Source organism: Marmota flaviventris, chromosome 9 (genome assembly GCF_047511675.1).
Source record: "Marmota flaviventris isolate mMarFla1 chromosome 9, mMarFla1.hap1, whole genome shotgun sequence".
In the NCBI taxonomy this organism is placed as follows: domain Eukaryota; kingdom Metazoa; phylum Chordata; class Mammalia; order Rodentia; family Sciuridae; genus Marmota; species Marmota flaviventris.
Genome location: NC_092506.1, coordinates 45,776,938 through 45,802,094, shown reverse-complemented (window position 1 = coordinate 45,802,094; position 25,157 = coordinate 45,776,938). Strand labels below are relative to the sequence as shown.

Below are 25,157 nucleotides of genomic sequence, written 5' to 3'. Positions count from 1 at the left end.
TGAGACCCTCATCTCCAACACAAAACAAAAAAGAACATCTGAGTATCTCCTGTGCAAATGTTTCGTATGAACAAACTGGTTCAGACTAAGTCTAAGGAAATTTCCAGAGATGTGAAATGACACCCATAGGAGAGTTGACCACTAGCTTACCAGTGGCTGATGGGGATGGATTCAGTAGCCCTGTCAGAGAGATAACATTTACTCACATGGAGATGTTGTCTTCCAAAACACCCTCAAGAGAGCGAGTCAGCATTAAATACTCACCAAGTACAGAAAGCTCTAGTTCACAACAGCATCAGGCCTAAAAGAACTTTTCTATTCCTTACCCCTCCTCCGCACTACTATTCTCCAATCCTGGAGGAGTCTGAGGCATCCTACTGAGTGGGGAAGGAGGATCAAGGAAGAAAAGAAACTAATGAATTCTTTTTTCAATTCTGGAGAAAGAAAAAAAGGATTTAACCTTAACATTTGATGTTTTAAATTTTTACACAGGACTGGACTTTTAAAATATGAAAGTGTGTGCATGTAAAAGGGCAGTGGGGGGGAAGGAGCTAAGGATTTTTTTTTTTAATCTGCATGTGAGCAACAAAGTGGAGGCAGTGACCTGAAACTTCACCAAAGATGCAAAGAAGAACAATCTAAAAAAAAAAACAGTTTTTTAAAAAATATATATTTTTAGTTGTAGATAGACACAATACCTTTATTTATTTATTTATTTTTATGTGGCACTGAGGATTGAACCCAGTGCCTCATACGTGCGTGCGTGCCAGGCAAGTACTCCACCACTGAGCTACAGCCCCAGCCCCAAATCAGTTTTTAACAGAGTCTAGGAGAGTATATTTATTTTCTAACTTTACCCCATGAATGTACATGCATCAATACTTACCTAACCTACAGTAATGTTATATACCTTACTACAGTTTCTTAGAAGTGTTGAGATGTAGCAACTACTTCAACTATGTACATGCCCCTGGGGAGTTCTTCCCAGGTGCAGCATGGTTGGGTTGCAGTTCTTGAATAGGAATAGATTTCACTCTTTGATGGAATCACTTTCAGATGGCTCATCTCCCCTAAGAGGAAAGTAAAAATCCTTGGGCTCACACAGACTATATTTCTGTACAATATGGGTTAGAAAAATTTTTTTTCCATTTTATAATTTTACTTGATCCTCCCAATAATACTAATATGAGTATTGTTGGGATAATTATTTTGTAATTGAGAAAATGCTCAAAGAAGGTAAATGATGGTGTTCCCAGCTCACATTTCTTCTTTTGATATAGGAAGATCAGCTAACTGCTAATCAATTTTTTTCTCACCAAGAACAACTAGAAAAGCTGGCAGAAAATATTTTTAAAATCTGTTTCAAGTCATTGGACAGCTATCAAAGCAGCAGGAACTTGAAGGGCCATGATCTGGAAGCTGAGAGATTATATTTGGCACTACTTTTCTCCTGGAAGCACTCGCTAATTAGCAAGCAATGTCTTGGAGGCCAAGAATCTGGGCTGAAGGCAGCAGCTGAGAAACTAAGCAGTAATTTTAGTAATTTTCAGAGCTGAGGGGAAGGAAGGGTGAGAGCAAGGAAGGGAAAAAAAAAGTAGAAGTTCAGGTCCCCAAAGAAGTGCAGCCCTGGTACACATTCATAGCTTTTCATTTGGAATCCCTAAAGGACTACACCTTGAGAACTGAAGTGAACTGGAAATTGACCAACCTCACAGAGACCCAAGCTCAGCTTCTCATTACTCCATCCCTAACTGAACTAAGATCATCCCATGCCATAATAATACCTGTACTGCCTGCTAGAAGCAAAAGTTAATCCGCTGGAGAAGAAGATAAAATCACACAGAAACTATGGAGGAATCTCTGATTAGAAGAGTGATTATGTATTATGTATTATGGTGATTCTTTATATGTAGACAATAAAGTTTCTTTTTACAAAGTTCTCTCACAACGTGATTTCTCCTGTAACCCAATGCAGTAGATTTAGTTTAGTAGATCCAGCTTATCTTTCAGATGAGAAACATGAGATCAAGACTCTTACACGAACTCTGGAAGGTAGTTACAGGGTTCCAGGTGTGCTTGGCTTCTATTATATCTCATAGCCAAGGTTTTTTTTAAAATATTTTTTAGTTGTCCATGGACCTTTATTTTATTTATTTATATGCAATGCTGAGAATCAAACCCAGTGCCTCACACATGCTAGGCAAGCACTCCACCACTGAGCTATAATCCCAGCCCCTAGCCATAGGTTTTTTTAAGTATAACACTATGATGGAGTGGGGTTTTTTTTCCAAATATTTTTAGATGATGATGGACCTTTATTCATTTATTTATATATGGTGCTGAGAATCAAACCCAGTGCCTCACACATGAGGCAAGCACTCTAGTACTGAGCCGCAACCACAGCCTTATGATGGAGTTTTTAAACTTAAGAAAATTGTTAACATAAATTTAAATCAGTTTCTAATGTATGTTTGACATGCAAAAAAAAACCTTTTGACAACATGAATTTTGTGTTTATTATCCAGTTTAATAACAAACTTGAAAATTATAAGTGTATATTACATGGTAAGACAAAGACTAGACTCAAATAGACCACAGTTAATATATCCACTTCTAGAAATTAATAAATGGACTATTATATATTCATTTAGAGAATTCCAGGATTTTCTTTCTTTTTCCATTTTTTTTTTTGTTGGAAGACAACTTAAAAATTAAGAATAATTGTGCACATTTTAGTGTGTCATTGCTACTTATAAAAATTCCAAATGACAAAATATAAGGATTAAGAAATGTAGGCATTATGATGACCAGCTTTTCAGCTTTATTCAAAAAATTCAAGAGGATACTATGTCTTTGAGAAGAATAACTCACTGATAAAGATTGTGAACCAAACTTGCAGTTCAACTCAGTTCTCATAATTGTGTAACTGTTAACATAATCCTAGATAGTTCAAAGACATATTTAAAATGCAAGAAAATTCTCAGGATTCCTGGTTTACCAAATATCACAAATCCAGAGGTTAGAAGAACTGAAGTCCAGTATTGAATATTTCCATTGTTCTGAAGTTGTGAATTATAGTGTTTTGCCTTTAACATTCATTTTAGTCACAAAGTGATTTTAATACCATTACTTAAAATTTGATAACTATGAATCATCACTATGATCAGAGTTGTATGAAAATAACCAGATACAATATTCATAATTTGCCATTTGCTATTATGATTTATTTACGATAGATGTCTTGCAATCAAGTAGACTAACTATAACTATAAACTAGCTAATCAACATTTCAAATGGTTTCAGATTAGTTAACATCTATTTACTATCAAAGGTATACATATAGGTTGTCAGCTATCAAAATGTATAAGTAAAGATCTGAAATATCATAAATTACTCTTATAAATTCTATTTCCTTGTATAATATAGGGAAATTAAATACAGTTTTTAAAGTTTTTTTTTTTTTTTTTAATTTACTTTGAGACAAGCGTCTTGCCAAGTTGCCCAGGCTGGCCTCAAATTTAAGATCTTCACACCTCAGCATCCTACATTTTTAAAAAATTTTTATGATTTCTTTTGAAGTCTTAAAAGGATTAAAATCTGGTAATATTTTGAAGTAAAACATGTTAAATGATAAACAATTTGACTATTGATGTATTTAAAGTAGCTGATTAAGCCTGGAAAACCAACTGAAGTATGATCCTTAATGTAATATCACTGGAAATTAGATCACTTGGAGAGGAAGCTAATAGGGTATGGCATCCTAGTGCTTCTACATTCCTCTCTGAACCTGTCAAATTTGAAATACTTGGCAAGGCTGCCACATTGTACACCCCATTTCATTCTTATGTGAATAGTGCCATGTGAAATTGTACAACATTGGCCTAATTTATGGGACACCTGGAGGGAAATATCCAGCAGGAAGTTGAAATTAAGAGGCAAAATTTCAAGTAAGATGCCAGGGTTAAAATTGCAAATATAGGAGTCATCTGAAATAAGAATTGAAATCATGGATGTGGTTGACAATCCCCACAAAGAGATGGCAGAGACAGCATTAGTCAAAGACAGAAACTTGAGGGAAATCTTCATTTAGGGGATAGGGAGGAGGAAAGGAGCAAATTAAAGAAGCAAAACATGTATCTGGGAATCTAGGTTCACCCATTTATAACAGGAGTGCTGCTATAGTTTAGATCTGGAATGTTCTCCAAAGCCCCATGTGTTAGACTTAGTTAAAGGCTTAGTCCTCAGCGGTAAGTCTTCCAGTCATTGATTAGGGAGTGCCCTTGAACTGACTGGGGGAACCCTGGTGTGTGTAAGAATGCCCCCCCCACCCCGCCACCTCTCTCTCCAACCCACTCACTTCCCCACTGTGAGGTGAATGGTTTTCCTCTGTCATGTGTTCCCACCATGATGTACTGCCTAAAAACAATAGGGTCAGCCAACCATGGACTGAAATCTCCAAAACCATAAGCCAAAATAAGCCTTCCTCTTTATAAGTTTATTATCTCAGTTATTTTGTTACAGCAATGAGACGCTAACACAACTACTTATCCCTAGGCTACACAGCTAACACCACATAAACACCAGTCCCTGCAATCCTTACATATTTATAGGTTCAGACTTAAACTGCTCTTCACCTTTTGGACATTCTACTTGCTCCCCTTTTCCCCACCTTCTACCCTCATTGTTTGCCTTTTTATTTCTTAGCCTCACCTTATATCTTGAAAATAAAATTCTCAGAAACCTTGTATTTCTTTCGTCTGTCTCAATTTAAACTCTCCCTTTGATAACACTGCCCTGCTAGCCTAAGAAAATACCAGCATGTTACGTGGGACTACATGTCTGAGTACAGGGCCTTGCAAGTGACACCCCCACCAAGTTCCCCTAGGCCTTATAATAATCTAGAACAAAACCAGAATGATGTAATGTCACAGAAAGGAAAGAGGTTCAAGGAAGACAGTCATTTGGGAAGGATCTCTCTAGTACCTATAAAATAAAATGTGAAATTATTAGACTAGTCTTAAGAATTATGCCCCAATCAGCCTTTCCAGACTTAAGTACTTCTATATCCCTATAAGATGCTACACTCAAAATTACTTGCTCTTTACTAGGCACATTCGATGTGTAAAGATCTCTTTTTTTTTTTTTCTCATGCTAGCAACAGGAACAGCTGATGTATTAAATTTAAGTGTGTGAACATGGTTGAGGTTGGCACACATTAAGTGATAAGTAACAGATACAGGCAGGAATATGGATCAGCTCCATAACACTCGTCAAGATATTCTAAGTGATCATAAAGGTCATTTTACTCAAGAAGGCCTGGGGAAATAGAGGCAGGTTGAGACTAGGTCTATCCATTGGGTCAAACAATTTCTTCTACTAAAAATGGATGAATTACATAGTATGTAAGTTACAGTTAACTAAAGCAGTTACCAAAAGACAAGCCAAACAAAACAAAACAAAAAAATAGATGGTATAGAGTATCCTGGGTACACATTTTCAAAGACTAGTGGTTGCTTAGTCAGAAATGCTGTGCCTCCACAATCAGGTCTTCAAGAAAAGCAAGAGTTAGTGCACAGGCTCTGAACTGATGCTCAGATGCTTTCTGGACGAGGACTGGCGACCATCACATACTCAGCTGTCTGCTGACCTTAGTGAGGGCATCACTGACTACATCAAGATCACGGCGCAATTCATTCATGGCACTGGTTATGCTTTTGGTGTCTTTCAAGATCTGAATACTCTGTGTGTATGGGTTATACTTCACTCCAAATGGACGCTTAATTGTTTTGGTAAATTCTCTGTTTAAGAAAACAAACAAGAGACCGTCAATCTTGAGGAGTGGGGTCCAGATGATGAAAACTAAATAGATGACCTATTTCACATGCTAAGAAAAAGGCAAATCTTTATTAGATATGTGTGCAACCAATTTGATCTAATTCCCCACCTACACATGCAGAGTTCCCCAGGAATGCAACAGGTGGAAAACCTAAAGTAGTCCTAAATACACCTACCCTGACATTACTAGGGCAAGGTCTCTCAATAATAACTTTCTTGGGCTGGGGTTGTGGCTCAGCGGTAGAGTGCTTGCCTAGCACGTGCAAGGCCCTGGGTTCGATCCTTAGCACCACATAAAAAAATAAAATAAAAAGTATTGTGTGCAACTACAACTAAAAATAAAAATTTAAAAAAAATAATAATAATAAGTTTCTTAATGATTTGTTACTTTACACAGCCTTTATACAGCTCTATATCTCTTGCATTCTTATATTTTATTATTATTATTATTATTATTATTATTATTATTATTATTATTATTTTGCAGTTCTGGGAAGGGAACCCCAGGCTTTACACATGCCAAGCAAGTACTCCAGCACTGAGCACCCCAGCCCTATATTTCTCTAGATTACACTAAAGACACCAACCACAGTACCTCTATCAGCAGATAGTGGCAATATTTGACCACAGAGTAACAGATTTCTCAGCTGCACCTTACATAACTATACCTACACACATGCACAGAGTCCAGGAACAGTCCTACCTACTGCACTTGTATTTCTTTCTGCTTAGAATGTTTTCCTCCCAGCTTCCACTTAAATGACCTAAATTCTACCCTTTCTTCAAGCATTAATATCCTGCCTCCTTTATCAAACCAACATTTGAACCTCTCAGGATCCCTAGGGATAACTGTGCAGCTAAGGACAATTGTACATGATAGGGATTGGAATTCAGGTTGTAATCCATCTGGTACACCCAGAGGGGACCACTTCCAATTTGCACAAAAGTGCCATATGTGCTAGAGAAAGCACTGCCAATATTATTATTTGGTTCTGTGCATGGCCTAACTCCCTAACTACAGTCAATCTCTGGAAGACAAGGAGTATATCTTCAACCCGTATCACTATCTTCACAATGTGACCTCATGACCCTCTCCACCAAATGTTTTTTTTGTTAATTCTGCTTACAGTTCTTTCCTTCCTTACTATCATAGTTCAGAGTTTTATTTTAATCAGAAGTATTATACAAATCTCCCCTTAGTAGCCTTCTTTTTTAACCACATATATGGCTGATTAACAATTAAAGTATAACTTTGAATACATTGCACATATCTCTTATTCTTTTTCAACATCCTTACCTTTTTCTATGCTGTCTCTCAACCTAAAACTTAACATTTCTAAATACTATCTATCCTTCAAGTACTTTCTCACATGCAGTTAAGCTTTCCCTATCTCCCAGCTAAAATGAACTGCTCTTGAATAAAACGTGGAACAATGTGTCATCTATATCTTTTTTGGTTGCTTGTCATTTTTCCATATTGTTATATAGTAATTTGTGTATAGTTTATTTTTTCTATTAAGCTACAAACTCTCTAATGGGAAGGAATTGGAATAAACCAGTTTTTCACTCTATCTGATTAATATGTGCAACCACCTAATATCATTACAAATATCACATTCTAAATATTTGTCATGAAAGGGAAATGTGTCACAGGCAAAAAGGCTCCTAGTGTGCTCCTAATTACTTAGCTGTTTATTTCTAGTTCCATCTTTTGCAAAAGAAAATAAAGGCATGAGAAAGATATACTTTACCTCATCTTCTCCTTTGCATCTTCAAAACTTTCAGATACAAAATAGACATCTTGAAAAGTTGTAATTAGACATTCTTGTTTGCAGGTAATCTTGGGTTCAAAGGGCTTTACTTTGGCATGTCCAGAAAGTGCATGCTAGAGAACAAAGAGTCAATGGATCAAGATATATGGTCTATTTTCATGGATCACACAATTGCCAGAATTGGCATACCTCCAAACTTTTTACTTATTCAATGGCCTCAACCTACAATTCCAAACATTTCCTACATCTCCACTAAACCCACATTATACCCCAGCAAAACAAATGGCTTGTACTTCCCCCCCAAAAATGTGCCCTGTTATCTCTATGGCTTTAATTCTAACTCTCTTCTACATTTAGGAGACACCCAAGGACCTTTTTTTATTCCTGCATTATGACATCTGCTTTCTACCTGACAGTGGGTGCCAGTAGTTAATCTTATACATGAGTGATACCCACCATTAGGTGGCAGACTCCTTCAGAGCAGGAATGTAGTACCTTGGACAGTGGTAGACATCACTGAACAAGTTCCTTCACTCATTGGATAAACAATAAATCTCAAATAATACCCTAGAAATTATAGATTTTACTGGTAGTATAACAAATGGTGAGGAAACAGCAAAACTTTTTAAGCAAAGCTTCAAAACAGTTTTTATTTAAAAGACATTATAGGGCTGGAGCTGGGGCTCAGTGGTAGAGTGCTTGCCTAGCATGCGTGAGGCACTGGGTTCAATCCTCAGCACCACATAAAAATAAACAAATAAAAGGCATTATATATGTGTGCATGTATATCTTACATATCTATATATTATACATGTAGATACATATATAGATATATGTATATATGTACATTTGTATAAATATACAACTTGTATAAATATAAAACTTGGGAAATAGAAACAAGTATTCAAATAATGTTTACTGCCACCCCAAGTATTTTCAATAGTAAGCCGTTGCTCAAATACAAGAACTGTTTTAAGCTTGTCAATTATATTAGGTAAGCAGGGTTATGTGCAAAAATTCACAACTCTTACTTTGAGCTCACTGATAGAAGAAAGTAAGCCAGCACCAAAGACTCTTAGCTGCCCATCTTGTTTACACAAACCAAATTCCACAGTGAAAAAGTAGCACTGCAAAAGAACATTAATAATATTTTCACATCATGAATGACTTAATTAAAACAAATTTCATCAGTGCACTAGCCTAGCATGCACAAGGCCCTAAATTCTATCCACAGCACCTCAAAAAAAAAAAAAAAATCATCTCTTAGTCACTCACCTAAAGTGTCTCCAGAAGAAAGCCCAAGATCCCCAGCCCAGTTCACAAGTCTTTACATGATCTGGCCTCATTCTAAATCAGTACTTCTCAAACTTGTTCTGAACATTGTTGTATACAATTAAAAATTACAGAAGATCTCAAAAATCTTTTTTGTGTATAAGTCATAGCTAACTGTATTGACCATATTAAAAACTAAGACCAAGAAAAATTTAAAATATTTACTAAGTAACTTTAAATATAGCAAACCAATTTTATGGTAACATAAATAACATCTTTTTTGGTAGATGGGTACCAGGGGTTGATCTCAGGGACACATGACCACTGGGCCACATCCCCAGGCCTACTTTTTGCATTTTATTTAGAGACAGGGTCTCACTGAGTTGCTTAGTGCCTCGGTTTTGCTGAGGCTGGATTTGAACTCAGGATCCTCCTGCCTCAGCCTCCCAAGCTCTTGGGAATACAGGCATGCACCACAGTGCCAAGCCATAAATAACAACTTAGTAAAATAAATAGTATCATTCTGCATTGTTATAAATCTTTTTAATTTTAATTTTTGACAAAATATAATCATAATTATTGGGTACACAATGTGGAATCTAGTTAACATTGTTATAAATCTTTTTAATGTCTGGCTAGACATTATTTAATGTCTGGCTGGAAAACAGATGGATTGTCATATTTGCTTCTGTATTTAACCTATTGCAATATGTTGTTTTCATTTAAGTATATGAAGAAAATTCATCTTCACAGTTATGTAGTTGGAAAAGGGTTGGGTATTTTAATAGCCTTTCAGGATAAGTGTGGATATTCTTCATTGAACTACATCAAAACTCAACACATGGTATTTTCTTAAAGTTCATCTGCAATGTGGAATCTGAACTCTGTTACATGAAAATCCACTCTACACTTTGAATGCATCTTTTACCTATGCATAATTTTTACCTCAAGGACCCTATGGAAGGTCTCAAGGACCCCCACCCCCAGGGTCTCCAAACTATAATTTAAGAAGCACTATTCCAACCAGCTAGTCCATCTTACATGACCCTCCTACACTCTCACAGAACTTTCTCCAATTTCCTGTCATTTCCTCAACAAAGCAAGCACCTCCTTGTCTTTCCATGTGTGTCCTCATCCTAGATGTTCATATTTTATTTCTTGGCACATAAGAACATTACTCATTTTTCATCAGCTAGTCCAGATGTCCCTCTTCCATTAAAACTCTTCCAAATTGTTCCCTGGGCTCCTGGAGTAGTTCACCTGAACTTCTCTATAGGCTTTATCTCACTCAAACATGACTGTGTCCTCACGTAGTATAGCAGTTTCTTGAAGACAAGAACAAGACTTTAATCATCTTTGTATTTCCAGAACAGTGTCTGTATCTAGTGCTTAAAAACTTTTAGCATAATTTTTATAAAGCCTAGCATTTTTATTGGGAAAGGTATACAAACTAGTAAAATTATATCAGGCGTGGTGATGCATGCCTGTAATCGAAGTGGCTCAGGAGGCTGTGACAGGAGGATAGCAAGTTCAAGGACAGCCTCAGCAATTTAGTGAGTGCCTGATAAATTTAATGAGACACTGTCTCAAAATAAAAAATAAAAAGAGCTGGGGTGTAGCTCAGTGGTAAAACACTCCCCAGCTTAAAAAAAAACTAGTAAAATTAATCTTGTGTTTCTCTACCTTCCTTTAAAGCTCAATAAAAACCCTTAAAATTATTCATCTTCTTTTAATGTCATTTAAATTTATTTAATTATAATATCATCAGCAAAGACAAATTTTCTAATGGTCACTTTGAATATGTATGAACTTTTAAACCACATAAATAAAATGTACCCAGTTGAGAATTACTGAACTATACAGGAATTTCCAGATTTATACCGTTGCCAGTTTTTGAACAGCCTCCTCTGAAGCTCCAAGAGATGCCAGGCCAATTTCTTGGGAGAACTGAGCAAAGCTAGGTTCAGCCAACAGGGGAACATGACCTAAGAGTTCATGGCAGGTATCTCTGAAATAACGGTACAAGTTTGTCACACTGTGATGCTTAGCATAAATACATAATCAACCATTCAATCAAATCAAAATCCAATCTTACTTTTATTCCAGTTGATCAGGTAGTAAAGGATCAAAAAGGACATTAATCAAATTAAGAAATTATTTTGGTTTAAAACCTTTGCCACTCACAGACTCACACACATAAGTGCATATCAGATACTCAGAGACATCCCCATGTCTCCCAACCCCACCCCAATTGGGTCTCTGCTTATATGTCATCTTCTCAGCATGGTCCTCCCTTATCACCCCTCACAAAACAGCAACATTCACATACACACCTCCATTCTTTTCCTAGATTGACGTTTGTCCATGGCGTTTACTGCCATCTGGCATAATATACACATACATTTATTTGTTTGTTACCCATAGCCCCCACTGGAATACAAGCTCTATGAAGGCAGAAATTTTTGTCTGATTTCTTTACACCCTCTTTGCAAAGAATATCACCTGGCACCTAACAGGTTGTCAATTAATAATTATAATAATGGCTAATTGTATAGAGCATGGAAATGTATTAGGTGTTATGCACTATGCTAGATGCTTTTCACATGCTAATTCATTTAATCCTCACTAAAAATCCATGAGGGGTAACATTATTATTAATAACCATTTGATGAGTGAATTGCTGAAGTCAAAGTACTCACGGTTCTGGGGTATAGAGGGGATCTGAACTGTGTCTCACATATTGAGTGCAGTGAAAAACTCGAAAGGCTAAACCTGATAGGAAATCTCTTGGTGATAGGTAACCAGCCACGGGACGAATGGAAAACCCTGTGCGCTCTGCAAAGAAAAGGAGAAAAATCATTGACCGGTGCATTTTAATTCTGCCACTGGCACTAAGCAACATTGTGAGGGAGGACATAGAAACTAAAACTTATAGTATGTGCATAAAGGAAACTATTAATTATTAAACATTTACCATGACCAGGTAATGAGTTAGACCTTTTACATATCACATCTCCTTTTGTGTTTACAAAATGAATTAAGGATATTTCTCCTTATTATGACAGCTATAAAACTGAAGCTCAGAGACTCAATAATGTGCTCGAGGACATGCAGTAGATGATAAAGGTAGGATGAGAACCCAGTTCTGCTTACACTATCCCTTACTGTCTCATTAAAGGGTTGAGAATATCCCCTAGTCTTACTTTCTTTTTGTAAGAACTCACTTAAAAGATCTATTATTTTATATCAGTACCATTTTTTAATCTATGCCATTTTTAGCCAGCATTATATTTTGTCGTTTCTTAATGTTATGTCAACTGAATGGTGCTCTTCTGTCCCCCATCTGCCAAGACTGCATGCTTACTGTACAGGGGGCCTGCCACCAGGCTTTAGTGACTTGGAAGACCTCTCTGTGAGCACCAATCTTGTCCTTCATTCAAACCCTCACAATTCTGGTGTTCCATTCTATCCGGTTTGTACTTGGATACTCCCACTCTGATGGGCAGAGAACTATCCAATAGAACTCTCTACAGTGATCAGAATATTTTGTACCTGTGCTATCCAATAAGGCAACCTCTAACCACAGGTGGCTCCTGAGTACTCAATATGTGGCCAGTGTGAATGAGAAACCAACATTTTTATTTCAATCTAGTTTGATTATTTAAAATTTAAATAATCACATGTGACTAATGGCTACCATATTTGACAATATAGCTATTATCCTTCAGCTAATGTTTTGTTTGAACTTTTATTTTTGTTTTTTCTGTCTTTGACAGTTAGCCTTTGAAATACCTTCAGTAAATATATCCCGCAGTCATCCCAGGCTCTAGATCCCAAGGGAACAGCTATCAGTTTTGCATCCATAACAGAATACTTCCTCCAAATCTCTTGCAAATTTGATTTTCCAACAACTTCTGTAGTATACACTGGTCGAACTCTGTAAGTCCAGCAAGGTCATTTGCATTGACTGGTTCTGTACTATTTTACTAGTCTAGCTTTTATAGGAAACACATGATTTCTTCCCTTATAGAAATAATATTAAATGAATTTCTTACGGAATTCATTTTTATTTTGTTTTTAGTTGTATCTATAGTTCTTGAATAGATATGTAGATTTTTGTTAATAGTACATGAGAGAAACACAAAGATAGTCATTTCAGCCATTAAAAAAAGAAACTAGGGGCTGGGATTGTGGCTCAGTGGTAGAGTGCTTGCCTAGCACGTGCAATGCCCTGGGTTTGATCCTCAGCACCACATAAAAATAAATAAATAAATAAAGGTATTGTGTCCAACTACAAATAAAAAATAAATCACTGTGATTCAAAAATATAACTTCTTCTTTTCACTAAGTCTTCCATTCTGCTGTGATAAAGGGGGCTAGTTCCTTTTTTTTTTTTTTTTAAGATATTTTCAATCCTGGAAATCCCTGGTCATTTTGCTTTCTATACTATGTAGAAAAAAAATGAAGCTTGAACCAAAAATGTATGAAGAACTAAAAGGAATAAAATGATCCTTACCTTTTGTTCATGCTTCTACTAGCACATCTTTCTTGATAAAATGATAGAATCCTAGTGTGGAAAGGGATCATCTATGTCACCATTCCCCAAGTTGCTTGAATCTTTTCTGACTGGTGGACCTTTTGTACAAACACCTCCATAAATAGGGAAGTAACCTCTCAGAAGTCTGCTGTGTTTTCAAATGGCTCTTGGCTCTTTTAACAAGATATTCTCCATTCTAAGCCACAAGCTTGCAGTTTTTAACCCAACAGTTTACCTTAGGGTCACACAGTATTTCCTCTATTATGTAAGATGGCTTTCAAATATTCAAATATTTAAGTGTTAATAAATGTCCCCTAAATCTCCAAGTTGAACATCCTAAGTGTCCTTCAAATTTGACTTATGAGATAAATGTTCAACTCCTCTCATAAGTTTGCTCACTTTGCTCTTCTCTTGTTCCACGTTATGATCATCCCTCTTTAACTGTGGTGCCCAATCCTGAATGCAATACTCCAAAACAGAAGACAGGAAAACTCTGATCTTACATACAACTAGATTTTATTTCTCTGTTTAAATGCTGTCAAGATCAAAACAGAGTTTAACATTCCCCTTACAAAAAACCAATTAGCTTATTACCTTTTAAAAAATTTGAGACATCCTCCAATTGTGGGATATTATCTTCCTGATATCCACAATATTTAGAAAGCAAAGGTAAGTTTTTGAGATACTCTTTGCAAGCATGGGTTGGGTAGAGTTTGTTGAGCTCCCGAAAAATGGTTCCCCAGGTCTTAATCTCTTCTTCAGTGAATTCAACTTTGGGAATGGGGTCTCCACTAATGAGATAAAGGGAAGGAGTCATTCTGAAGTAGCAGCCTAAATAAACACAATTTACTCCAGTCATTTATTTTATGATTTCAATGTTGAATATGTTATTAGATAATATACTTACTGTTTATAGCTCATAGCCAACTCTGCAAAATACTTCCGTCTTTTACGGTAAACATTGTCTTTGAAGCCCTAATAATTAAAGATAAGTTTTTAAAAATTCATACTAAAAATTCTTGAAAATTTACATTTAGGAAACATTTCATTATTATTAGCAGAAATATATTAACTGGCTATACAACTGTTACTATGAGCAGGTACTGTGATAATTTTGATTTTGAAATCAGTGTTACACTATCCCCTTTATATTCTAATGGTGACAAAGAAAAAAGATAGTTTCTATATAAAGATACTAAGATACTATAGTGGTTATAAAGATAAAGTAGTTTGAAAACTAGGGAAAGCACAGTTCTAGCTAAATCCAAGGCTCTCTTTCACTAGTGAGTTGCTTTGTTTTGTTTTTTTCTTAATCATTCGACCATATCTTCAGTTATATTTACCTGTGGTCAACATTAACAGTTAAATAGTAATTAATAATATTTGAAATAGATACTTAATTTAACCTTAGATATTATCACAAAATGCAAACACTTTCATCATTTGCAGATGCAAAAAGAGACAAAAAAAAAAAAAGACAAATGTGGGGTGTAATGTCACATGCCTATAATTCCAGTGACTTAAGGCTGAGGCAGGAGGATTACAAGTTCGAAAGCCAGCCTCAGCAACTTAGTGAGATCCTATCTTAACATAATAAATAAATAAAAAGAGCTAGAGGTGTGGCTCAGTGGTAGACCATCCCTGGGTTCAATCCCCACTATAAGGCAAGGGGAAGAACAGATAAAATAGTACTGTTAAAACTCCAACTTGAAAAATATTTAAGGAAAATTTAGGCAAAATAAGAAATAAAAAAGTAAAGTCCATGAGGAAATAACCAATAATGCAAAAAGAAAAGAAAAGATGAGGACACCTGCAAAGAGTAAATGGGACTCATCTCTTTAATACAAATTTATGATCCCCTCTGAGCACTTGCCCTTATGTTAAAGTCTGGAGACATAAATATGAACAAAGAACAATCTGGAGCTTCAAGAAGTTTACATGAACCAATTATTAGAAAATATGGTAAGTGCCATATTGAATTTCACAGAATGTCACAGAAACACAGAACAAATGCTCATAATCCAGGGTATAAAAGAGGATAGTGTGGCTCAGGAAAGGATTTCAGTGTTGATTCCTGAGCTAAGTCTCAGGAGGGAGTGGAAACAGATGGAGGAGGTCAGAAGGGACAACACCAACAATAGCACAGAGATTGAAAACTGTATGTTGTACCTAAGAACATCTAAGCAAGTCAATATTTCTGGAGGTTGGAGGGTGGGGATGGAGCATGCCTAGAATAATAACGGGCCTGGAGGTTAAATACCTGCTAAGGAGGTTGATTTGAGCCTTGAGTTGTGGAAGTACCTTGGTCATTTTTTTTGAAACAGCAACTTTATTGTGATATAATTCATATATCATAAATAAAACATTCCAAAGATTTCAATATAGTCACAGAAATTAACAACCACCTACATCTTCTAATTTCAGAAAAAATTTCACAACCAAAAAAAGTTACATCATATTCATTAGCTATTTTCTGTTTCTATGAGTTTGCCTATTCAGGACACTTCATGTAAAAAGAATTATATACTACATGGCCTTTTGTGACTGGCTTCTCTCAGGCTTCATTCATGTTGTAGCATATCTCAGTATTTTATAACTTTTTATGGCCAATAATATTCTGTTGTATGGAATGGAATGTAAGACACATAAATCACCCTTTATCCATTCCATCCATTGATGGACATTTGATTTTTTTTCCTACTTTCTTGTTCTCATGCTGCTATGAACATTTCTGGACAAGTTTTCAATCCTCTTAGGTATGTATCTAGGAACCATGGGTGATTTTTTTAGGAGATGGAGATCAGTAATTATTAGGATAATGATCATATTGAGGTTTTAGATCATTCTAATGATTGTGGATGGGTTTGAAGATGGCAGGGCTAGAGACAGGGACACCAATTAAGGGACGTGATAGTAAAGATGAATAAAGAACAAATTTAAGAAATACTTAGGAGGTGAAAATTACCAGAATTTAGTAATAGATCAGGAAAACCCATTACTCACCTTTCCATTAACCTGCCCCAGATTTTCTTGCTTCTGAACCTTTGTTAATTTCCCTGAATTATCCTTCCTCTCCATCTTTTACCTGCTGAAATCTTTTAATGCCCAGTTGAAACATTGCTTTTCTCTGATCTCTTCAGCTAGAAGTGTTTGCTCTCTTGTGTATATTTTAAAGTAATTTGTTAATGTCACTTTGCACACTTACATTTTTTTGCATATTTATGTATATGTGCTTTAGTTTTTCAACTAGACTACAAGCTCCTTTCAGACAAGTACTGCATTTCATTGCAACAGTTATTCAATAAGTTTATAGAATAAATGTGGAGGGGATCACTTCTTGACTGCCAAAAGTAGCAGAAGGTCCTAGTCACACAGCAACTAAGTGGAACAAGGTAAAGTAAAGTGCAGGTATGTGGGACTCCACAGTCACAGTCTCTTCCCTCTTCCCAAGAACCTAGAGCTTCCAAGCCTAATACTCTAGATTTACTAATTCTCCAACTTGTGCCAGTAATGTACAGTTTTCCAAGATTAAAAAAAAAAAAAAAAAACTTCCCAGTTTATTAATGGCCTAATAAGGCAATCATGCCAGAAAATGTGTGTGGTAAGTTGTTTTCCAATCCATATTTACTCCCTTTTCCAATAACCCATGCCCATTTTTATAAGAACTGATTGTAGAATTCCCAGGATAGCTATTAATAATAGCAATACCAGGTATAGGATAGATGTCTTAGAACCAATGACGTTAGATGCTTTTCAGGCAGTTCATCTCACTTCCACCAATGTGGAGATCTACTAATCCAGATTAAAATGAGACCCTATTTAGTCTAGAAAAATACTTTCTCAAAAACATTGCCCTTAATTTAGTTTTCTCTAAATTATTTTCATGAGAATATTTATTTTAAAACATATTTACAGAGCTCTATCAGTGATAGAGCGCTTGCATAGCAAGTGTGAAGCACTAGTTTTGACCCTCAGCACCACATAAAAATAAACAAATAAAATAAAGGTATTGTATCCATCTACAACTAAAAAAAAATATTTAAAAAAAACCTTACAGGATGGTCTGCATCTAGTTCAGATCCATACATCAAAACTTTGTTAGCACAAAAGTCCAGGTCAGAAATCTTCTTTGGAAACCAAGGAACAGTTTCCATACCTGAAAAATACAAAAGCCACTAAAAGTTTAAGAAGTAATCTTAAATAAGGCAATAAAGAAGAAGAAATCTAAAGATGAATACATTCTAGATGAGATTTTTATCTTGTACATCAAATCTAAATGTATATAGGTAAAAAAAATGCTCTATTTCTAATAGGTAAATTTTATTTAACATATGTTTGCTTTTAAAAAATCATTTAACAGTGAATCTCCATATCATGTACAACTACAAGACTGGGATTCTAATTAGAATAAGAAGTACTCCATGTTTGTATAAATATGTCAAAAGATACTCTACTATCTTGTATAACTAAAAGAATAAATTTTAAAAAACAAAAAATAAATAAAAATGGTTTGTATCTTCAGTGTTGCAGAAATATTGTACTTCAGTAACAGACCAAAGTTTTAAAAATGTTTTAAGTCACATATTCAGTTATCTTACAAAAGCAGGCTAAGGATGAACAACTTCACAAATCAAGGCACAAGTTTAACAAGAACTTTGAATATTTATTTTTATTGAGTAAAAGGATCTTAGAAATTCATTTATGTCTTTGCCACCTTGATATTCTCACCATTCCTCAGTTATAGGACACTGGGGTTTGCATATACTATTCTTCTGCCAGGAATACCTATCCCGCTCCCACCCAACCCACCTAGCCTTCTGTTTTCCTAAGAATGTCCTTCGCATCCTTCAAACCCAAATGTAAGGAGACCTTTTCATTTCACATACACTTCTCTTGCTAATTTTCCATGGGTTCCTATGATGGGATGTTTCTAACTCTAGAGGCTTTTTGTGGGTTAGGTTGTGGCTCAGAGGTAGAGTACTTGCCTAGCATGTGCATGGTCCTGGGTTTGATCCCCAGATACCACACACACACACACACACACACACACACACAAAATCAAGGTGGAGGCTTCTGTTATACTTTACTATAACATATCTGTTTATATGTCTTTCTTTCACAAAATACTAATAATTACTTAGAATAGGGACTATATATTTTTGTATCCTTGTTTCTTAGCAGAAATATCTAATAAGTAGTTGGTGTACCCTAAATATCAATTGAGTCATCTTATTATTTATAAAACTCTTCATTTTATAGGTGAGCTATCAGACTTCAGAAAGATAAGGTAATGTACCCAAGGTAATTTGTCTTCAATGGAAGAGAGAGGAACTCAGTCCTTCTTGCTCCAGTACATTGCTTTTTCTACTGCACCCAGGAGTGATATCCAAAATATTTAACAACAGATATAATAGGGTCACACATCCCTCATAATAGATCAGAGTCCTAGGTAACCATTTTTCTGTTAATGGTGGGCACAGGGGTCCTAGTGAAGGATCTGGAGCAACAGTGGCTTTGGGTGTGGTGAAAAATACTCAAGCATCTCAGTGAAGCAACTCCCTGCCAGCCAAAAATGGAGATACACAAATATTTTAACAACCATACGGCTGTACAAATGCATGATAGATGAATCTCAGCCCTGATTATACTCCAAATATTGTGACCTAATCTGAGATTATTTTTATTTATTAGTTCGTTTGATTTGTTTATTTATTTGGAAACAGGGATTGAACCCAGGAGTGCTTAACCACTGAGCCATACCCCCAGACCTTTTTAAAATATTTTATTTAGAAACAGAGCCTTGCTGATTTGCTTAGGGTCTCACTAAATAGCTTAGGCTGGCTTTGAACTCATGATCCTCCTGCTACAGTCTCAGGAGTTGATGGGATTACAGGCATGCACCACCATGCCCAGCAGGAGATTATTTTAGATTGAGTACATAAAAATATGGCTAAATGAATCAATTTGTCTTTTGCACCAAATAAACTACAAGGATTTTTTCACGAATGAAGAACTTAGCCTCTATCTTTGCTCTCTCAGTGTCCTGAGTGTTTGAAGCCTTAGAAGACTTAATTCCTTTCTCATTTGCTTTTGGCAGGAATGCTGTACATGACATATTTCACATCACATCTGTCAGACACTGTCAACATTCTCAACCAGATACAAATATTCATTGAGTAACTGCTAGATGCTAAGCCCAGAAAGAGTTACTAAGTGCTTATAGAGTGTGAACTGGAGATTTGTAGAATCAAGAAATGATTGATGATTGGAAATTGAGAGATAATTTCTAATCACCCTGGTTCTTACACTTGAAGCTTCCTTTTCACTTGCCTCATCCTTAATCAAATGTTGCTTTATAATTTTCTTTAGTATTTTGTGTTCCCTTCACTACCAGACTGTAAGAAATTTAAAAGACAGTGTTTTATTTTTTGCTTTCATATCTTCAAGATGAATATAAGATTATACATACATTAGGTACTTAATCTTCTTAGTAGTCGTTTCAGTTTCCAAACTTACCATCTTCCTTCACAGTAAAATTATCTGGTGGATTCACAGAGAGAACATTAGTATGAGACTTCAGCAGATGAAAAATATCATTTAATTGTTCTCTGTTGATATCACAGTCAACAAAAATCTCAAATTCTGAATTTCTTCTCTTTGATTTTCGGGACTCGATATGTAACAGGTTCACATGTTTCTCCTTTATAAAGTAGAGGGTAAAGATTACATGCAATAGCTTCAAATATAAATAATTTTTTAGAAGATTACTTTCATTATCACTAAAAACCATTTGTTATAACAGCCAAAAGTGGGGAGACGCTTGGCAGTTTTAAGTGCTGCCAATAGCAAAATAATTCCCCTTAAATATTATGTATAATTCAATAAAAGTTGGCAAGATTCATCACACCTTCAAAAACCAATGAAGTAATACCCAGTAGATTTCCTTCAGATTTTCAGAATGAAATAGAATTCAAATCAGAACACCAAGTCTCCTGGATAAAAAGAAACTTTGGGGTTGGGTTGTGGCTAGGCAGTAGAGCTCTCACCTAGCACGTAGAAGGCCGCTGGGTTCGATCCTCAGCACCACATAAAAATAAATAAATAAAATAAAGGTATTGTATCCAAATGCAACTAAAAAATTTTTTTTAAAAAGAAACTTTGGAAAATTCTCACAAATAAAGCTAGTTTCCAAAAAGTGATATTAATGTTAGTCCTTGTGAAATAAAAATTTCCTTTGTAGAACCCATTTAATAAAATTTGATGAACAGTTTGAACACAGTACTTAATACCTATAAACTTAGGAACCAATTAAACAGATTGCTTCTTCTAATCACTTCCCATGTTAGTGTGGGCTGTAGGTACCATATGTATAAACCTGGGGAGGAGGATATATTCTCTTACCAATGTGGGTAGCTAAGGAAAAGTACTGGGGACATAATGAAGCATGAGAACCAATCACCCAATGATTTTTCCACAAAAATGAGTGGGTTAGAGCAGTTGATCTCTAACACTAATTAGTTCATGTTAAAAAAATTTAATAAACACTGTGCAGCTAGTAAGGACTGTGAAGAATGTAAACAAGGGCTCAACATACAAGAAACTTATAGTCTAGTTGGCTTAACAACTGGAAGAAAATACAAGCAGTGAGTGTTTCAGTGCAGAGATGTTTGGCAAAGGGGAAAAACATCATATGTTAGAAGGAGGAGAAGGCTTTATGGAGCAGCTGGGAATTGAAATGAGTCTTGGAGAATGACTAGAATAGGAAGGCAGAAGGAAGTAACTAGGGATTCCAAACCAAAGAAACTACGAGCAAAGGTAGGAGTGACATTAGAATGATCAAGGCACATGAGCCAAGAAAGAAGAGTGTTAGGGGATGTTAGGAAATTAGAACAGACAGAGTGTATCTCAGAACATAGAATTACATAAAATCAATAAGAAGAAAGCCAGTAACAAAATTAACTGGAATTGGTCAAGAGTAAAGAAGAGCTTCATTTCATCTATTTCTAATGATTTTTATAACAATAATGCATGCGTAAATATTCTCTAAGCGATGACAAGTAAATATACAGTTAAAAATTATGTTTGTGGAGAAAAGGATGCAAAATGTCCATTTTGAATAATAAAAAAAATGATAAAAATCAAAATCTCAATGGAATTTGGTGAGGAAATGTAACTAATTAATTTCAAAGTTCATTTGGAAGAAAAATATAGCAAGGAAAATTCAGATAAAGTAGGAGTAATAAATAAGACTTTCCCTGTCAGATATTTTGATTACAGGAACAGAGGCACAAAGGGGTTAAGCAGTTTTCTCAAAGGCACACACCTAATAAGTATCAAAATTGGAATTCAAACCTCGGCTCTTCAACTCCAAGGTCCATGCCTTTAAACACTATTTTCTTATTTTACAGGAAAAGAAAAGTCAAATTGTGGATAATATGGTTCTTCTTTGAACAATATTCTTTTAAAAATATTTTTTAATTGTAGATGGACACAATATTTTTATTTTATTTGTTTATTTTTTTATGTGGTGCTAGGGATCAAATCCAGTGCTTCAAACATGCTAGGCTTTACCACTGAGCCACAATCCTGGCCCCTATTATTATTATTTTTTTGTATATTTTCTTAGTTGTCAATGGACTTAATTTTTTAAATATGCGGTGCTGAGAATCAAACCCGCTGCCTCGCACATGCTAGGCAAGTGCTCTACCATTGAGCCCCAGCCCCAGTCCCTAAATAATATTCTTAATAATGAAAACTCTAAACATTGTCATAGCCAAAACTGAAACATAACTACATTGAGAAAATGGGAGCATTTGGGGAGGGGTGTTCAAGGCACTATGAGACTAAGGGAGTTGTACAAAGAAACCTAAATACTTATTGTAGAAAATATCTACAATTAAAAAAAAACAAGAAATAAAAACAGAATAAGCAAATTATTAATAAGTGTAGAAGTAAATATTAGCAAAGTGGCTTAAAAAGTTTATAATGTTTGCCTCCTCTAGGCTGAGGACAAGTAAAGTGGGAAGGATGCACGGAACATCATATGGCAATTAGAAGAATTAAGTCTTAAAAAAATCATTCCAAGTGGGGGGAAATTGCTGAAACACTTTAACATTTATATGAAATTACTAACAAATGCACATATAAACACTCATCATATTCTAAAGTGCACATAAAAATAGATCAATGTACACGTCCAATACATTAGAGCAGCTGCTATCAGAAGAGAGAAATGGAGGTTAAATGGAACAATAAAATAAGACAGAAGACACTCATAAATCAATGATGCTAGTGCACATGTGATTTCGTCAGTAAGATCAACTTGACCCTCTGCACCTAAGGTTATCAAAACAATTAAAGAAAATGGAAATGAAGAGAGTTGGAGCAGAAGACTGCTGTTTTCTTTATAAGATCTATAGAATGAGTTGATTTTTTAAACTGTTCATGATTATCAATAAAATAAAATAGAAAACTGATAGAAGAAAATAAATAGGTATATTACTTAAGGACTCAAAGTTAATCAATACAAAAATAATAATATAATTATCAAATTTGGGGGAAGGGGGATAAGGAAAGAGAAAGAAGACAGTATTAAAATCAAAGTTACTGGGGCTAGGATTGTAGCTCAGGGTAGATCACATGCCTAGCATGCATGAAACACTGGGTTCAATCCCCAGCAACACATAAAAAATAAACAAGGTTTCAATAGAGAACAAATAAATGTATAAACTTCCTAACTTAAAAAGAGATATCAAAGCAATATTTAGGTTTACAACTCACCACCAAATAGCTAAAGAAGAGAAATGGTTTTAAAAGGCTGCTTCTAAGAAGTAGGGCTGAGGATATGGTATAGTGAAGGAAATTTTGATGCTGTTTAAAATTTTTTTTTCACAATACCTTTATTTTATTTATTTACTTTTTTTTAATGTGGTACTGAGGATCAAACCCAGTGCCTCATGCATGCTAGGCGAGCGCTCTATCACTGAGCCACAACCCCAACCCAGAAATTTTGATGCTTTTAATCACAAACTCCAGTTCTAAACTATTTGTCTATATTTAAATTTTTAATTATTTGAACTATTATTTTCAAATGGCTATATGTAATATATCATATTGATATAAACTTTATTTTTAAAATATCTTACATTTATTGATAATTTACTTTGTACTACCCAAAGCATTTTATTTATTTTTTATAACTTTATTTTATTTATGTATATTTTATGTGGTGCTGAGGATAGAACCCAGTGTCTCACACGTGCTGGGAAAGAGATCTACCACTGAACCACAACCCCCAGCCCCAAAACGCTTAAAATATATTAACTATATTAATTCCCACAATGACCCGGTAAGGTTAAGTAGGGTTCTCATTTTATACAGATGTGCAAAGAGACTAATTAACTCACCCATGACCATCCAGCTAACAAGACACAGAGAAAGGATTGGAATGGAGCAATATTTTAGAAATATAAATTCTTAAGAAATTTCTGTAGCCCATCTCTGAAGAATCTACAATAATTTCTATTTTAAATATAATTTAAAGACTCATTTTTGGGTGGTTTTGTGCAAAAAATGGATAGTACTTACCTGGAAGATTTTCAGTGCTTTTATAAGTCCTCCAACTTCATTCTTTAAGGAAAAAATGAGAGTTGCTTTTCCCCTTTCTAAGGAATGGTCTTTGTTCTCCTTATTGTCTTCGATCATGATGGATTTGGAGTAATTCTCTAAAACTATGAAGATATATGAATGTATAGACAAAAGGCTAAAAGTGAAGTTGTGCAGCACAAACCATATTTGATAACTCAGGGCACATTAACCTCTCCAAGCTTCCCTTCCTCACCTACAAAACCTGAAGATGCAGATATGCTTTGCAGGACTGTATGAGACCATGTAATGTTAACACATTGACTAACAGTGCTAACAATGCAATGTGCATACAATGCATGCTTGTAGTTCCCTCTACTTTTCTTCAAATCCCATCATTCTTTCAGGGCCTCACTCAAGCCTACTACCTATCTCCCTGACTATCTTTTTAAATATATTTTTTTTTTAGGTGTAGATGGACACAACACAATACCTTTATTTTTATGTGGTGCCGAGGATCAAACCTGGGCCCCAACCATGCTAGACGAGCAATCTACCGCTGAGCCACAATCCCAGCCCCCTCCCTGATTATTATAGTCTGATAGTGAGCATTCTTCTTCTAGGAAGGCCTACCTCGCCTTCCAACACAATATTAGCACTTCCTTTTTACCCCAGCTGTTTTATTTGTATATCTTGCCTTCTAACAAAGCAACAAGCTCCTTCAGAGCTCTTTTGCCAACTCAAAAGTGAGGCCAGTTCTGGATATGCATGGTCTACAGGGGTAACTGCTTGCCAGGAGAATTCTGGTACCTTAAGTGTCTCCTTTTCTTTGCACCCATGGATTCCCCCTGCCAAGGGCCCTGAACATTGACCTTTTCAACATTGATCTTTACATTTTCAACATTGACCTTAACAAGACCTACAAGATTTTAAATCCAACTGTGTGTTCAGGGGAGGTAAGAATACTGTAGGGGATAAAAATAGAGTATGATAACTTTGTACTGTTAACTTTCAATTAAGAGATTAACACTTGAGAAATAAAATTTGGATTAATAAAAGGAAACAGCATGCTAAGAGTTTATTATTAGTTGTCCTTTGGTTATTAATTGTTCATAATTGCCTAGTTTCATGTTGAAGCTCTAATGGACTTAACCTGT

General features: G+C 35.4%; 1 protein-coding gene across 1 annotated transcript; it reads right to left on the bottom strand.

Annotated features, from left to right (window-relative positions):
* Positions 1-5,623: 5,623 nt before the first annotated feature.
* Tph1 (tryptophan hydroxylase 1) lies at positions 5,624-24,120 on the bottom strand. Its single transcript, XM_027942397.1, has 10 exons — positions 24,004-24,120; positions 19,933-20,116; positions 17,472-17,572; positions 14,324-14,391; positions 14,011-14,207; positions 11,579-11,714; positions 10,761-10,887; positions 8,639-8,734; positions 7,587-7,720; positions 5,624-5,798 (listed from the first exon to the last, which is right to left on the bottom strand). Exons 1-10 carry the CDS (start codon positions 24,118-24,120, stop codon positions 5,624-5,626), a joined length of 1,335 nt encoding a protein of 444 aa, XP_027798198.1.
* Positions 24,121-25,157: the final 1,037 nt, after the last annotated feature.